This window comes from Chelonoidis abingdonii, chromosome 5, assembly GCF_003597395.2.
Source record: "Chelonoidis abingdonii isolate Lonesome George chromosome 5, CheloAbing_2.0, whole genome shotgun sequence".
NCBI lineage: Eukaryota > Metazoa > Chordata > Testudines > Testudinidae > Chelonoidis > Chelonoidis abingdonii.
The window spans coordinates 125,364,999-125,381,177 of record NC_133773.1 but is presented as its reverse complement, the minus strand read 5'-3'; the positions used below and the strand labels follow the sequence as shown (position 1 = coordinate 125,381,177).

Here is a 16,179-nt window from a genome sequence, read left to right as displayed (position 1 = left end):
TTGCAAAACTACTAACGGTGGTATGTAACCTATCACCTAAATCAGCCTCTGTACTAGATAACTGGTGGATAGTTAATATGACATCAATTTTTAGAAAAGGCTCCAAAGGCCATCCAGGCAATTACAGGCAGGTAAGCCTAACTTCAGTACCAGACACAGTGGCTGAAATTATAGTAAAGAACAGAATTATCAGACACCTAGATGAACACAATATATTGGGGAAGAGTCAACACAGCTTTAGTAAATGAAAATCATGCCTCACCAATCCAGTGGATCTTTTGAGGTGATCAGCAAATGTGGTCAAGGGTGATCCAGTGGATATAGTGTACTTGGACTTTCAGAAAGCCTTTGACAAGGTCCATCACCAAAGGCTCTTAAGCAAAGTAGACAGTCATGGGATAAGAGGGAAGGTCCTCTCATGGATCAATAACTGGTTAAAAGGTAGGAATAAATGGTCAGTTTTCAGAATAGAGGTGAATAGCGGGGTCCCCCAAGGATCTGTGCTGGAATCTGTGGTGTTCAACACATTCATAAATCATCTGGAAAAGGCAATGAACAGTGAGATGGCAAAGTTTGGAAATGATACCTAATTACTCAAGATAGTTAGATCCAAAGCTAAGTGTAAAGAGTTACAAAGGGCTTTCACAAAACTGAGTGACTGGGCAACAAAATGGCGGATGAAATTCAATGTTGATATATGTAAGATAATGTACATTGTAAAATATCCCAACTCTACATACAAAATGATGCGGTCTAAATTAGCAGTTATCACTCAAGAAAGAGATCTTGGAGGCATCATGGCTAGTTCTCTGAAAATATCTGCTTAATGTGCAGTGGCAGTCCAAAAAGCTAACAGACTGTTAGGAACCAATAGAAAAAGAATTGATAATAAAACAGAAAAGATCATAATGCCTCTATAAAAGTCCATGGTACACCTACACCTTGAATATTGCATCCAGTTATAGTTGCCCTATTTCAAAATAGATATATTAGAATTGGAAAAGGTAGAGAAAAGTGTATCAGAAACGATTAAGGGTATGGAACTGCTTCCATATGAGGAGAAATTAAAGACTAGGACTGTTCTGCTTAGAAAAGAGACGACTAAGAGGAATATGATAGAAGGCTATAAAATCATGAATGGTGTGGAGAAAGTAAATAGGGGAACATTATTTACCCCTTCACATAACACAAGCAGTAGGGATCACACAATGAATTTAATAGGCAGCAGTTCAAAGCAAAAAAGGAAGTAGTTCTTCACAGAACACACAGTCAACCTGTGGAACTTATGACTAGGGAATGTAGTGAAGGCCAAAAGTATAAGTGGGTTCAAAAAAGAATTAGAAAAGTTCATGGAGGATAAGTGCAGCAATGGCCACTATCCAAGATGGTCAGGGATGGAACCCCATGCTCTGGATGTCCCTAAACATCTGACTGCAAGAAGCTGGAACTGGGTTACAGGGCGTGGATCACTTGAATAAGTGCCCTGTTCTGTTTGATCCCTCTGAATCATCTGGCATCTGGCGCTGTCAGAAGACAGGGTACTGAGCTAGATGGACCATTGGTCTGACCAGCATGGTCACTATTATGTTCTTATGTCTTGTTTTGTAAAAATACATTAATGCTGATAAAAATTCTGTTTTGTAGCTTTCTTACAGAGCTCGGGAGATCTTCAGCAAGTTTTTGTGTAGCAAAGCTACAACCCCAGTTAATATTGATAGCCAGGCACAGTTGGCAGATGATATTCTCAGTGCTCCACATCCAGATATGTTCAAAGAACAGCAGCTTCAGGTAGCTACTAAATATTTAACTGCTTTTTATTAACATATGGAATTTATTTTTTCCTTTAATGTGTTATATATTTGTTTATGTATTTTTAAATATATAAACATTTTCACTTGCTGCACTTTTTGTCACATATAGGAAGAAAATAGATGATAGCTTGTTTTTATATTTGCTATGTAATCTAGTAATTGTACCTTGGAATTCCAACACAGGAGTTTGCATGGGGGAATTTGCATAAGGGTGTGTGTGCATGTGTGTGCGTGCATGCACATTTGTTGTATGAGACTACTAACTGTTAACACATCAATCTGAAAATCTTAATTCAATTGAAATGTTACTTTAGCAATAAGGGATTGTTTAAATAACGCTACTTGAATACATTTCTGCCATTTTCAACACAAATGGTTCATGAAAGTGACTTTTGGGGACTTTTGCTCTTACTTTGATGAAATGGTCAAATAAGGGGCCTGTTAAAGCTCTTTGTCTCTGAAAAATCTCTAAAGGTTGATGCAATTTAAATATTATAACCTTTTAGAATTCAGAACAAAACAGTTATTGAACAACTGGGAATATTTTCTACAGAGTCTGCTGGTCTAATTTTTCTTACTCTTCTGATGTGTTGCATTTGTGCTGCTACATGTCTATTATAACAATGGGTAGGCCCTAGAAACAATTTTAAAACAGGAATTCTCAGGAACCTAGGCTATAACTTGACCAGCTAAAATTAAGCTAAAGGTGTTTCCCTACATCTTAGTCCTAACTCAGACAAAGCCTTACTTTGTATTCTTTCAGGGAATGTGGATTGTCAGGTACTGTATCTTCCTCTAACTGGAAAGTGCCTAGCACATGTTGGGCACAACCACATTATAAATTACTAGCAACCTGTCAAATATGGAATTGAGACCTTTTAAAATGCGATTTCTGCTGTAACTTGTTGTATATTCCTCTGTGAATATACCTTTGGCATAGTAATAGATTATCCTGTCTTAAATGGCAACTATTTTCTGCAAAGGCTTTTTATTCCATACTTAAACTGGCCCATCCAGATTTGAAATAGTAAACATTTGTTGTTGTAGTTTATTATTTATTTTTTTCATGAACCAAATACTGGAGTTGAACACAAATGGAGGAGACCTCCTAGTGCATTGTTTCCTCAACCTTTTTGTGCTGGCGACCCCGTTTGGAATAAATAAATAAATGAAATAAAGTGTGACCTCCCTACTAGAAAATCTTGTGACCCCCTACCTTAGGCTGCAGGGTTTGGGCTTCAGCTGCCCCGTGGGGCTTCAGCCATCCTGTGCGGCTCAGGGCTAAAACATGTATATTAGCTTCTCGGGGTCCTCTGTGACACGGGATCCCAGGCAATTTCCCTGCTTCTGACCCCCTAATGCTGGCCCTGGTTGCGACCCACACCCCACCCCAAACTATTCCGTGACCCTCAGGTTCAGAAACACTACTTTACTGGGTCATACTGTAATCCATTCCCTTGTAATATATATTCTTCACATTGCAGAGGATTGATTATATGACACACTCCTTTCTAATCGAAATGATCCTATGATTCCTGCTGCTCCAGAACAGAATCCAGGACAGGAGAAGATGTTTGATGAAGCAACCTTTCCTAACTGGGATAAAGATAGTCTTAAAATATCTAGTTAGGTCTCTGCTTTTGTGTTTTAGTAGCCTAAGAACAGATATTTCAGGGTCCAAAGACAACGTAGCCCATTTGAAGATATACTGTAATACACACATTTCTAGCATAAAAATGACCTGAATTAAAAGGATATTGGTAGCCTATAGCCACTTCTAAGAATAGAAATAATTACTCTACATTCTGTTTCCTCTGGGGTTACAGAGTTTGTCATCTTAGCATTTTGCATATTTTTTTCCAAAAGGATTTTGTTTCTGACTGCCAGAATCTCCCTTCCTCGATTACTGCTTGTCACCGCGCCTCCGTGGGTCACAACTGAGAATACCAAATTCAGGACAAGCTGCTGGGAAAAAGGGCAGACATACCTCAAAACCGGTGGTTATTCTTCTATGAGCTATACGAGTCCAGCAACAAAAGTAAACTTCTGTCTCACCACACTGGCTAACAAGAAGTCAGAAATGCAGCCTCCTTAGGTATTCCAGTCCTGGATTCGACACTAGACTTAATGATGAGTGGTTATTTAAAACCAATTTAATCCAAACAAAATGGTTCTTCTGATCGCAAAGGACCACTCACATACCCAGGTCAATATATAACTCAGATCTTACCAATAATCACACTGTTGCCAATACTTTAGTATCTAATATCTAAAGATGTATTTATAAAAAAGAAGGAAAGAAAGTGAGAGTTAAAATTGGCTAAAATAATCAAATATATACAATAATTGCAAAGTTCTTGGATCAGGCTTGTAGCAGTGATGGAATAAACTTTTGGCTTGTTAAGTCTCTAGTTGGTTCCAAATCAATGGAAAGTCCTCAGTCCTTTGGTTAGAATGCTCCTATTAGTATAAGTCCATTGTCCAGAGGTTTGAGCAGGAAAGAGGCAAAATGGAGCTGTTGCCAGGACCTTTTATAGCTTCTGCCAAGTGAAGGGAAACCCATTGTTCTAGCTTGATGAAAATTACAGGTAACAAGATGAGGTCTGGAGCCACATGGGCAAATCACATGTCCATGCATGCTTTGCTTAATCATAGCAGAGGCCATTACCCATACTCTAATTAGAATGTCCTCAGGAAAGTCCATTAAACTTAGATAGATGTCTTCCATGGTCCACTGTGAGTTAAGAGTTCTTTGATGGGCCATTCAACTTGAATAGTTCCTTCACAAGGTGCTGACTAAATGTCTTGTTGGTGTTACCACAGGAGCAAACATTTGCAATACAGGTACATAGTTAATATTCATAACTTCAGATACATGCATGCTACATGCATACAAAATGATACATGCATACAAATAGCATAATCACATTCAGCAAATCAAAACTTTTCTTTTAACAGCTTACTTGACACATTTTGTATAAGATTTGTTGCAATTATGTAACAGTGGTAGCAACAATGATCTACCTGGCCATGTTTTAATCATATAACGCAGTGGTCCCCAACCTCTTTGGCTGGTGGGCACCAGCCGAAGGACCACTGTGGCAGTGGAGCACCCGCAGAAATGCCGCTGAATTTCAGCGGCGACGCCACTCGATGACGTCACTTGCCGTCGACAAGGAACGTCATCGAGAGGTATCACCGCCGAAATTCGGGAGCGATGCCTCTCGATGACGTCACTTGTTGACAGCAAGCAGCGTCAGCGAGAGGCGTCCCCGCCTAAATTCGGGGGCGATGCCTCTCGATGACCTCACTTGTCAACGGCAAGCGGCGTCATCGAGAGGCATCGCTGCCAAAATGTCGCTGCAGCATTTCGGTGGGTGCTCTCCCGGGGGCCAGGACGCGAGCGCATTAAGATGCACTGCGTTGGAGACCCCTGATATAACGTCACACTGTTAAACCTCTCGGCCAGTGCATGTAGTAAGAGCTTCTCTGCAGGAAACAGAAGCAGTCCTACAAGGAGCAGAGAGGTCTACTTAAGTTGTTCAAAAAAAAAAAAAAAAAAAAAAGGGCAAAAAGCTTTTTTTTCTCTTATTCCTCTGTACATAAAAGTGATAACATCAACTTTGCTTTGCACATATGAAGAAAATAGGCTACAATTCAACCACAGATGTTACAGTTCCTTTTTCTGAAATATACCTCTGGAAGATACCTAAAGGCCTTGAAAATGCTAGATCTGGACATGCAAGTAATTTCTTAGGTGCTACTACATTCCTGACACATGGGGAACAAAATCTGCTCTACTGTTTTACTCCTCATCCTCAGGATTAAAACTCATTAATGACTGCAGCTGTTTGAGTGGCATTTTTTCTAGGCGCTGTACAACAGAGATTCTGAATTCTTGTATGGATGGGGTTAATAATGAAAATTCACTTTGCTCCAGTATCTGAGTAGTCTAGTTATAGGCTTTCTGGAGGAATGGCTTCTAAAGCATACTGTTGGAGTATAATGAGAGTAATGTTAAATTCAGGCAAGCTGGGGATGGAGCACATGTTAGGGAAATAATAATGCAGGGCAAATGATAATCAACTGAAGATAAAGTAGCTTAAACTCAAAGCACTGCATTAAAACTACAGTAACTGTGCAGTAAAGTGAAGGGGTTGGCATGTTTTGAGCGCGCGCTCTCTCTCTCTATGTTATCACTGTGGCAAGGCTGCTTGTATGCCTGCTGACAGATTAAAGGAAAGTTGTTACAGAATATAATGCAGGATTTAGCAGGGCATGGATAGCAATTTCCCCTTTTTCTTCGAGTCGTTGTTCACGTCAATTCCAGTCAGGTGTGCATGCGCATGCATGGCAGCCAGAAAACTTCCCCCTAGCAGCATACATTCGGTCAGCCTGGGCGCCCCCTGGACCTGTGCCTTCATGGTGTTCAATGTAGAGCTCTGCCGACACGCCACCCCTCATTTCCTCCTTACTGCCAGTGATGGCTAGCTGGAACAACCAGTTGCTCTTGCTTTGCAACCGCGTTTGGGCAGTGTCCATTCTTAGTGTTTATAGTTAGTTCTCAGTAGTTTACTAGTGTTAATTTAGTATTAGTAGCTGGGACATAAATTTCCTTTTGGGGGTCTACTGCCACACCAACACTTCCTCGGCATCGGAGCATGCCCCGGGTCCCAGGGTTCAAACTCTCTGAAGACTCTGGAAAATTTATGCCTGAGAGCAACCCGCACTCTTCCTGTCTGTGATGTCTCTGGGAGAGCCACCTGAAGGAGAGGTGCAGAATTTGCAAAGGATTTTGCCTTAGGACTTTAAAAGATTAGGAGCAAAGGCTCAAGATCCTTCTTGTGGAGGCTGCATTCCAGACACAATCTGACCCAGAGTCATCGGAACCCATGCCCAGCACTTCCTCATTGCAGTGCACCAGCACTGATGATGCATGAGCGTTTTCCAAGAAAGGACCCAAAGGAATCGTGGCACCGCCATGGCTCTGCCCATCGACAAACTTCTGTGAGGCACCGGTCTTGGTCCCTGGTGCCCCAGAAAAAGAAAAGGCCAGAAAGGGGTTGCTTTCTTCCTTCCAAGCCCGAGAAGACTCAAACAGGGCCACGTCACTTTGGCCCCTCTGCTTCTCAGTGTCTTGTTGACTCCTGCCACCTCGGGGGTCCAGTTGAGTCCGAACCCTCACCACTCTCCAGACTGACGTGGTGGAGAGCTCCAGCTCCCCTCTACGTTGGAGGCATTCAAGGTGACTCGGGACCTTATGCGCGTCACGGCACCGTCCTCCCCACAGAGGAGGGACAAATCACTGGTGACAGCCTGACCTCTGATCCCATCAAGGGGCAATCCAGCGATGATGATACACCATTCTCCATCTCCAGCATACCTTTCCCGGCATGGTCCACCCATGTGGGGGAACCGCATCGGTCCCCCTGTTCCTAGCATCCCTTGCTGGCACATGGAGCACCACTCCTCTGTGGTCCTCCTTCTCAGAGACCTCAGAGTTGGAGGCAGAATCCTACCGCTCCGATAGGACCAGGAACAGAAGGTCCTGGCATGACTGCCAGCCCTATCCAGCACTGTGACCACCCCAGTGGAAACCCCCAACTTGGTGGCCCTACTTGACGACCTGGGCGTATCATCAAGGCCAGGGACAGAACCAGGGGTTGAGGTCCAGATCCGCATCAATAATGTCAGCTTGCTTCCTTCGTTCCTCTGCAGGCATTGGCGGCACCAACCCCCTCTCTTTGCCTGCGGCGCTGACACCGCTGACATCAGTGAGCTCAACACCACTGGCATTGGTGACCTTGGCACTGACAACAGTGGCAATAACAATCTCAGTTCCAGCGACCCCGGCATCGCATGCTGTTGACATAGCGGCGCAGCAATACCAGGTACCACATGACCCCCCAGGCACTGAGGGGAGTGAGCAGGGCCTGTTTCCTCCTCATGCTCCCCAGATGAGACCATGGCAGGGACATTGACAGCCCCAGCATTGGAGGACAACAGGGCCCTACAGCAGCTGCTGCAATGGGTGGCCCAGGACCTGGGGATCCAGGCAGAGAGGGAGAGGACACTGACTCCATGGTAGACATCCTCGCCCTCTCTGGGTCCACCTGCATTGGCCCTGCCATTACTTAAGACCATCGCTGACACCACAAAGACCTTGTGGCAGACTCCAGCCTCTTTTCCCCCTACGGCCAAGAGAAATGAAAGGCAGTACTTTGTTTCCTCAAAAAGATATGAACACTTATATACCCACCCACTCCGTGATTCCCTGGTGATTGATGCAGCTAATCAGCATGAGCGCCAGGACTACCAGGGATCCTCCTCTAAAAATAGGGATGCTAAAAAATTAGACCTATTTGAGAGGAAGGTCTACTCCACTGGGGGGGTTGCAGCTCTGCGTATCGAACCAGCAGGCCATTGTGAGCAGATACTCATGTGCTGCGATGGTCAAATTTGCAGAGCTGCTGCCGCAGGACTCCCATGCAAAATTCTCTGCACTGGTGGATGAATGGAAACTAATTGCATGAACTTCCCTACAGGTGGTGTTGGATGGGGCAAATGCTGCCTCCTGCGCAATGGCCACAGGGGTGGCAATGAGGAGGAGTTCCTGGTTGCAGGTCTTGGGTCTTCCCTATCAGGTCCAACAGACCATTGAGGACCTCCCCTTTGAGGGTTTGGCCCTCTTTTCCAAGAAAACAGATAAAAGACTCCACAGTTTAAAGGACTTTTGAGGGTGTGGTTGAGGATGGTGCCCCAGGACAAAAACTGGATCTACTCTGCCTTACCTTTTCGTCCCGACTATCCCCTTTTTGCCATGCATGGTCCCGTATCAGTTCAGACTGCTGGGTGCTCCACATGGTAGAGAGGGCATATTCCATCCAATTCTGTGCCCTCCCACCCTTACACCACTCTTCCCCGTCCCTCTTCAGCAACCCCTCTCATCAGCATCTCCTTATACAGGAGATGCACTTGCTCCTTCGCTAGGCGCAGTGGAAGAGGTTCCTCAGGAGCAGAAGGGCAAGGGTTTCTATTCCTGATACTTCCTAATGCCAAAGGTGGGCTTGGGCCCATCCTAGACCTCTGAGAACTCAACAAGTTCATGAAGAAGCTCAACTTCTGCACGGTCTCATGGGCCTCCATCATCCATCTCTTCAGTGGATCCAGGAGACTGGTATGTCGCCCTCGACTAGAAGGACATGTACTTTCACATAGCAATAATTCTGTCCCACAGAAAATACCTTAGGTTTGTGGTGAACACCACCCATTTGACTTATCGGCGGCATCTTGAGTGTTCACTAAGTGTGTGGCAGTGATGGCTGCTTTCCTGTACAGGTGGCAGGTACTGGTGTTCTCGTACCTCAATGACTGGCTTATCAAGGGCCACTCCAAGTCTTAAGTGGAGGCACAAATCAACTTCATAAGAATGATGTTTGACAAACTGGGCGTCCTTCTGAATGAAGGGAAATCAATGCTGTCCCCAGTTCAGAGGATAGAGTTTATAGGGGCAGTACTGGATTCAACACAGGCCAAGGCATGCCTCCCGGAAGCAAGGTTTTGGTCCCTGGGCGACATCATGCAAAGTCTCAAGCAGTTCCCCACCACTGCAGCAAGGAATTGCCTGAAACTCCTGGGATACATGGTGGCTTGTACCTATGAAGTACAGCATGCGAGACTCAGACTTCGACCTCCTCAGTCATGGCTAGCATTAATGTATCAGCCAGTCTGGAACAGCTTGGATAAGATCATAGCCCTGCCTCGCCCAGTACTCTACTCCCTCCTGTGGTGGCTTGACCCACAGGTAGTATGTGCAGCAGTCCCCTTCATCAGACCTCAGCCATCTCTCTCGCTAGTGACTGATCTATCAGCCTTGGGCTGGGGAGCACATTTGGGAGACCTCAGGATACAAGGCCTCTGGTCTCAGGCGGAACTTGCTCTCCATATCAATGTCAGAATGCTGAGAGTGGTGCGCCTGGCATGCCAGACTTTGAGCCCACTTGGCAGGGAGATGTGTATTAGTTATGACAGACAACATCACAGCAATGTTTTATATCAACAAACGGGGGTGCATGTTCCTCTCCCCTCATGCTGTGGGACTTCTGTGTAGATCACTTGATACATATGCAAACATCATACCTCTCTGGAGTACAGAACATTCCACGGCCATGAGTGGTCCCTTCGCCCGAATGTTGCAAATTCAGTCTTCCGTTAGTGGGGTTTTCCCCAGATAGACCTGGTCACCACGTCATGCGACAGCATGTGCCAGCAGTTTTGGTCCTTCCTGAATCACAGCCTGGGCTCCATTGCCAACACATTCCTCCTCCCATGGGGAGCCCATTTCTTATATGCGTTTCCACCTATCTCTTTCATCCACAAGGTGTTCCTCAGGGTATGGCGGGAGCAAGACTCAGTCATATTGATAGCTCCAGCCTGTCCCTGCCAGCGCTGGTACACATTACTCCTGGAAATGTCTATGGAAGCCCCAGTCACCTTGCCGTTCTTCTTGGACTTACTAACGCAGGATCACAGATGTCTCCAACACTCAAACCTCAAGTTGCTACACCTCATGGCATGGCAGCTCCATGGCTGAACCTGATGGAGGTCTCCTCCTTGGACCCGGTTAGACAAGTCCTCCTTGACAGTAGGAAACCTTCCACAAGGGCCACCTACCTTGCCAAGTGGAAGAGATTTTCAATCTTGTTGGTGCAGCACCTTTGGTCCCCAGTGCTCGCCTCTGTACCACTTATACCGGACTATCTTCTCCATCTCAAGCAGCAGGGGCTGTCCGTGTCATCAATAAGGGCTCACTTGGCCACCATCTCTGCCTTCCACCCAGGCACAGAGGGCCGCTCGGTCTTTGCTAACTCTATGATCAGCCATTTCCTTAAAGGTCTCAACAGGCTATACCCATGTGTCTGACAGCCGGTCCCAGTTTGGGACCTCAATCTGGTCAGACTCATGGGTCTGCCCTTTGAACCTTTGGCGACATGCAACATGCTCCCTGCCCTCTCTCTCATGTAAGGTGGAATTTCTGGTAGTGATAACCTCAGCCAGGAGGGTGTCTGAGCTCAAGGCCCTAACATCAGAACCTCCTTACACTGTGTTCTATAAGGACAAAGTTCAGCTCAGGCCTCACCTGGATTTCCTCCCAAAAGTTGTCTTCCAGTTTAACATCAGCCAGGACATCGTCCTACCAGTATTCTATCCTAAGCCACACTCAAATTGCAGGGAGAAAAGGCTTCACTCATTGGATGTGCGCAGAGCACTAGCCTTCTACATTGAGAGAACGAAGCCGTTACAAAAGTCCATACAGTTATTCGTGGCCATGGCGAACAGAATGAAAGGTCTTCCTGTCTCTTCTTAATGGATTTCATCATGGATCACATCCTGCATCCGTAAGTGCTACAACCTGGCAGGTGTGCCTGCTCCTCTGATCATTGTGCACTGCACCAGGGCTTAGGTCTCTTCAACTCCTGGTGCAAGTTTCCACCCAGGAAATCTGCAGAGCAGCGACGTGGTTCTCCATACACACTTTCACCATGCACCGTGCAATCATCCAGCAGGCCAGAGACCATGTGGCGTTTGGAAGAGCAGTGCTCCAATCAGTGGATGACTCCTACCCCATCTCCTGAACTTGGGGCTTGAGAGTCACCTGGTTGGAATTGACATGAACAACCACTCGAAGAAGAAAAAACGATTACTCACTTTCTCGTAACTGTTCTTTGCGATGTGTTGTTTATGTCCATTCCAGTACCCACCCTCCTATCCCTCTTTCGGAGTAGCCCACACAAAGGAACTGATGGGATGGTGGGTCAGCAGGGCTCTGTATTGAGCGCCATGAAGGTGCAATTCCAGGGAGCGCCGAGGCCGACCTGATGGATGCCGGTAGGGTAAAAGTTTTCTAGCTGCCGTGCACACACGCGCGTGTACGCACACCTGATTGGAATGGACGTGAACAACACATCTCGAAGAACAACAGTTGCGAGAGGGTGAGTAACCATTTTTCTTCTGGCAGCCAGATTCCTGTGTCTATGAGGAACCCTGATAAACTTTGTTTTTCAGTCTGAAGGCTAAGTTAAGTTTAATGTGTTAGAATATTTTGGGAGTGCTGTAGTAAACACTATCAAAGCATTTTGGTCAAAAATTGTATTTACCTTAAAATTCTTGTGATTTATTGAAGAATATAATCCATATACATTTTATTTCATTTGCAGTCAGTACATGCCATTTTAACTTTTCAAGAAACAGCTATGTCAGGTGTAGTAAGATTTTTTTTTCTTAGTTTCTGCAGGCTATGCTTTTATTTATCCTTGATAACCTAACAGCAGCAATACAGCTGGGCGACCATGAGGCTCAGGCATTGTAATTCCCTATTACAATGACTTCCAGCAATGTCTATCCATAGCTTGCAGTGTTTTGACAGCATGCAGCAGCACTTCCCTTCCCCAGGGTAGTAGGCTATACCTCTTTAGCACCTCCCTTGGGAAGAAGGTTAGTGCTGCTTCTGTCTCTGACTGTCTGGGGAGAGCACTCCAGCTGTGCTGTTCAGGGAGTCTTACCCCTTTGGTGGAGGGTGGCTGGGTGGGGGAATTAAAGTAGCCCAGACCAAAAAAAAAAGTCAGTATACTTTCAAAGTCCACAAAACCAGGGTCCTAGGCTTTTGGGAAGCCAAAAACAAAAAGAAAAGAAAAGAAAAAAGAAGTATTAGACCTTCTCCTTTCTGAGAGGGCTTGGGTAGCTATTCTGGCAGTTTTTCTGGTCAGCAACCCTGCTTCTAAAGGTCAGGGTGCTCTCCATTACAACCCTGCTCCTTCCAGGGTATGGGATCCTCCCTTTTAAGGACCCACCTATCTCCAGGCATGATAAACTGCAGAGGTGGGGATTGATTGTGTCTAGAGAAGCTTTTTAACTCCTTTCTGAGCAGGGTATGGATCTGCCACTACATCAGGTTCAGCAACAGTGAGTCCTGGTAATCCCACCCTGAATTCTCTGCACTGAGTATTTTCTTGAGCCTTGTTCTAAGTACTTGTGCTCTCTGATATTGCCTGCCTTTTAAGAATTTCACCATTGTACCTGAGGCCAGCAATTGATTGCATCTTCACCAGGGTGAGGGAATCACTCACCTTTGCCACCTATTTTATCCTGATCCCTTTCCACTTTTAAGAAACACTTGCATTTTTTTCTTTTTCCAAAGTGTTATCAGAGTTGATTGATTTTAAACCAGAGTCATGTAAATCACCAATTCGATTCATTATTTAAATCAGTAAAAAGGAAGCCTTGATTTAAATAATTGATTTTAAGAATGTTGTGCATTTGTACTTTTTAGTTATTTCCCTAAAGAAAAGTTCACAACATTAGCTGGTAACCAATAAAACATGTTCAGTGCAACTAAATAGTCTTTACGTTAAATTCGGTGCTGCTTTTTACAAACTTGGAAGATATAGTGTATCTATACATGTTTGTTAAATCAGTTATATAGCTTAACTTACATTTATTTCACGTTCTTAATTTTTACATTTCACTATGTTAGAAAATGATGAATAGTGCATTTTTTATTTACTGGATGGTTCATTTTTTACTTGTGTTTTGTGTCAAGCTCCAGTTAGATGGGAATGTGAATGCAATTAAAATGCAAACAAACAAACATTGTAAAGTTATTTTAATTAGTTACATAAAATTACCTTTAATTTTGCCAGATAAATAAGAAAAAGTTTATCAAAACATGTTTTCCATTTAAAACTGATTTATTCAACAAAGGGAGTATTATCTGCAGTTAGTGAATTGAACTGATTTTTTTTGCTGTCAACACGTACTTCAGTATTTTGGAACTAGTAGATCTCATCCTCATACCTAATTTTTATTCAGAGATTAGAAGAGAAAAACAAACTTTCCTGCTTTTTCAAATTCCTATTGGGTTTTAACTTGGAATGAACTAATCATTGAACAGAACTAGTTAAATAAACTGACATCAGAAAATATTCTCTGCACCTGCAGAAAAGATTACTGCTCTCAAAAGCTGGTTTATTGCTTCAACAAACTGTGGTTTCAGGTGCTTCGCCAGTGGTTTCCAGCAATTCAGTAGTTCAACTTTCTTTAGCAGTTTGGCAGTAAATATATACTGGTTAATTTTTTTTAAATGATGTAAATGATTTTCATATATTAGAGTAAGTTTAGGCTTTATATGATTCTTCGAGTGCTTGTTCATGTTGATTCCATTCTAAGTGTGTGCACTCCCACGTGCGTGGCCATCGGAGATTTTCCCCTAGCGGTATCTCTAGGGTCAACTATAGCACCCTCTTGAGTGCCGCGCTCATGTGTTGGTGTATTAGATGACGCCAGCCCTATGCCCTCTCACTTCCTTCTTACCACCTGTGGTGGTTAATCGGAGTGCCTTTTCCTTGCCTAGCAAGGGCTAGTGGTTTTTGTCTCTTCTGACTTTGAGCCTCAGGGCCTTGTAAATAGTTTGTTTATAGTAGTTAGTGTAATGTAATTGTTAAGTGTAGTTAAAATTAGAGTCCCAGTAGGGACTTTGCCCCAGGTGGGGCATGCCCCAGTCTCTGGAGTTTAAGCCCTGCATGGACTGCAACAGGGCTATGCCTATTAGTGACCTCCACAACAGCTGTCTGAAGTGCCTGGGAGAGTCACAGGCGAAGGACAAGTGTTTCATTTGCAAAAACTTTTGACCTAGGACCCAGAAATAGCATGACATCCGTCTGATGGCCCTCCTCATGAAGGCTGCTCTCCACCTGGCTTCTGAGCCTTCCTGGCCAAACTCTACCCTAGTATCTTGGCCTTGATGTGTAGCACACCCCCTAGCACTGAGCTCCGTCCAGCACCACTCTCTGTCACCAATGCCCAAAAAGAAGGCCAAGAAGCACGGCTCCCTGGCAAGAAGGGCCACGGGGTATCGGGCAAAGGACCCAGTTCAGGCCGCCCACACACACCAGAGCCACGTGGAGATGCCTTTCCAACCAGGTCCCCTAGCCCCCCAAAGGATCCACCACAGGCTCCTGGGAGTGGTAGGAGACCCAGACTTGTGGCGGGACTGACACTTTCCCAGGCTCTCCTGGTGCCTAGAGAGCAGAGGCCTCTACCAGCGCTGTCATCACCGTGTGTGCCGCAGAAAGTGGCAAAGGCTCCCTGTGAGGGTAAGCTAGCTGTCAGGACCCCCCAGAGGGCAGCTGAGCACCGCCAATCCTCAGAGCTGATGCAGCACTCTCCAACTCCATGCTACAAATCTCCAGCTTCACAGCCTAGGTCTTCTGCGGTTCACCCAAAATTACCAGCACTGTGATCGCAGGCTCCACCATCTCAGTGTGGGTCACCTAGGGGGAGGCGCCAGTCACCCTATTGCTAGCACAGTTCATATTCCTGCCTGTCGTCTTCTCAGTGCAGATCTCCGTCCCCCGCATTGTGAGACCTATCTCCCTTGCGGTACCGGTCCCCCGAGTCCTCCTATTTGAAGTGCCGGTCTCCAGTAGCGATGGTTAGTTGACAGATTCATGAACTGCCTTGTCCAGGGATGAGGATGACTGTACCGCGTAGGGAAGGCCCTGGGACATCATCCCCCACAGAGGAAGGGGGTTTTGGGGTGGGCACTTGCTCCTCTACCCTTCGCTGAGGCATCACTAGCACGATTGGGCATCTGAGGCTTTGTTAACCTCTGCGATGCTGCCTTGGCAACACGACCAGTGGCTCTATTGGAGTGTGTGGAGCATGCCTTTGATGGAAATGCCCCCTTCCTACCATCTGTCAGCCACTGCGTCAGAGCAACAGTTGGCATCACTCAGAGGTCGCGGTAGAGGAGCGAGTGTCAGACCACTGGCCTGTCCCAAGAAATGCAGGCCTCAATTCAAGATTTCCCATTTGATGGGAATGGTGTCTTCACGGAGCAGACTGATGCACGGCTACATGGGCTAAAGGACACTCGGCCCACCCTTCGTTCCTTGAGTCTGCTTCTGCCACAATCGGTGAGGAAGCAATTTTGTCTGCCACCACCAAGGCCATGGCAGCCTTGACAGGAGTCTTTGAGGAGAAGGAATAGAGACACGAGCTTTAGTCACTGCTCTTCCTCCTCCTGCTCACCCATGCAGCCCAGCCTGGCAAAGCATCCCGGGGGCTAGAAGCGCTCATTTTGAAGGTGCGCTTGAGCGTAACATCCCAGTCAACTCCCCGGACCCACCTGGTTCTTTCCTCGACCATCTTCATCCCTACCATTCGGCCTGGTCTCAGGTCACCTCAGACCACTAGGTGCTAGAGATAATATCTTGGGGCTAACCTCCTGCACCCAGGGGCAGTAGAGGAGATCCCTCGAGATATGAAAAGAAAAGGGTTCTAGTCCCGCTACTTCCTAATCCCGAAAGCA

At 45.6% G+C, this 16,179-nt stretch overlaps 1 protein-coding gene across 6 annotated transcripts in view; it reads left to right on the top strand.

The window, feature by feature from the left end:
- Positions 1–16,179, top strand: part of RGS12 (regulator of G protein signaling 12) — a 168,153-nt gene that overhangs the window by 105,222 nt on the left and 46,752 nt on the right. For all 6 annotated transcript variants that reach the window (XM_032788633.2, XM_032788635.2, XM_032788637.2 and 3 more), the window contains one exon: positions 1,645–1,788. In XM_032788633.2, coding sequence (XP_032644524.1) covers positions 1,645–1,788 — 144 coding nt within the window. The remainder of the gene's footprint in view (positions 1–1,644; positions 1,789–16,179) is intronic.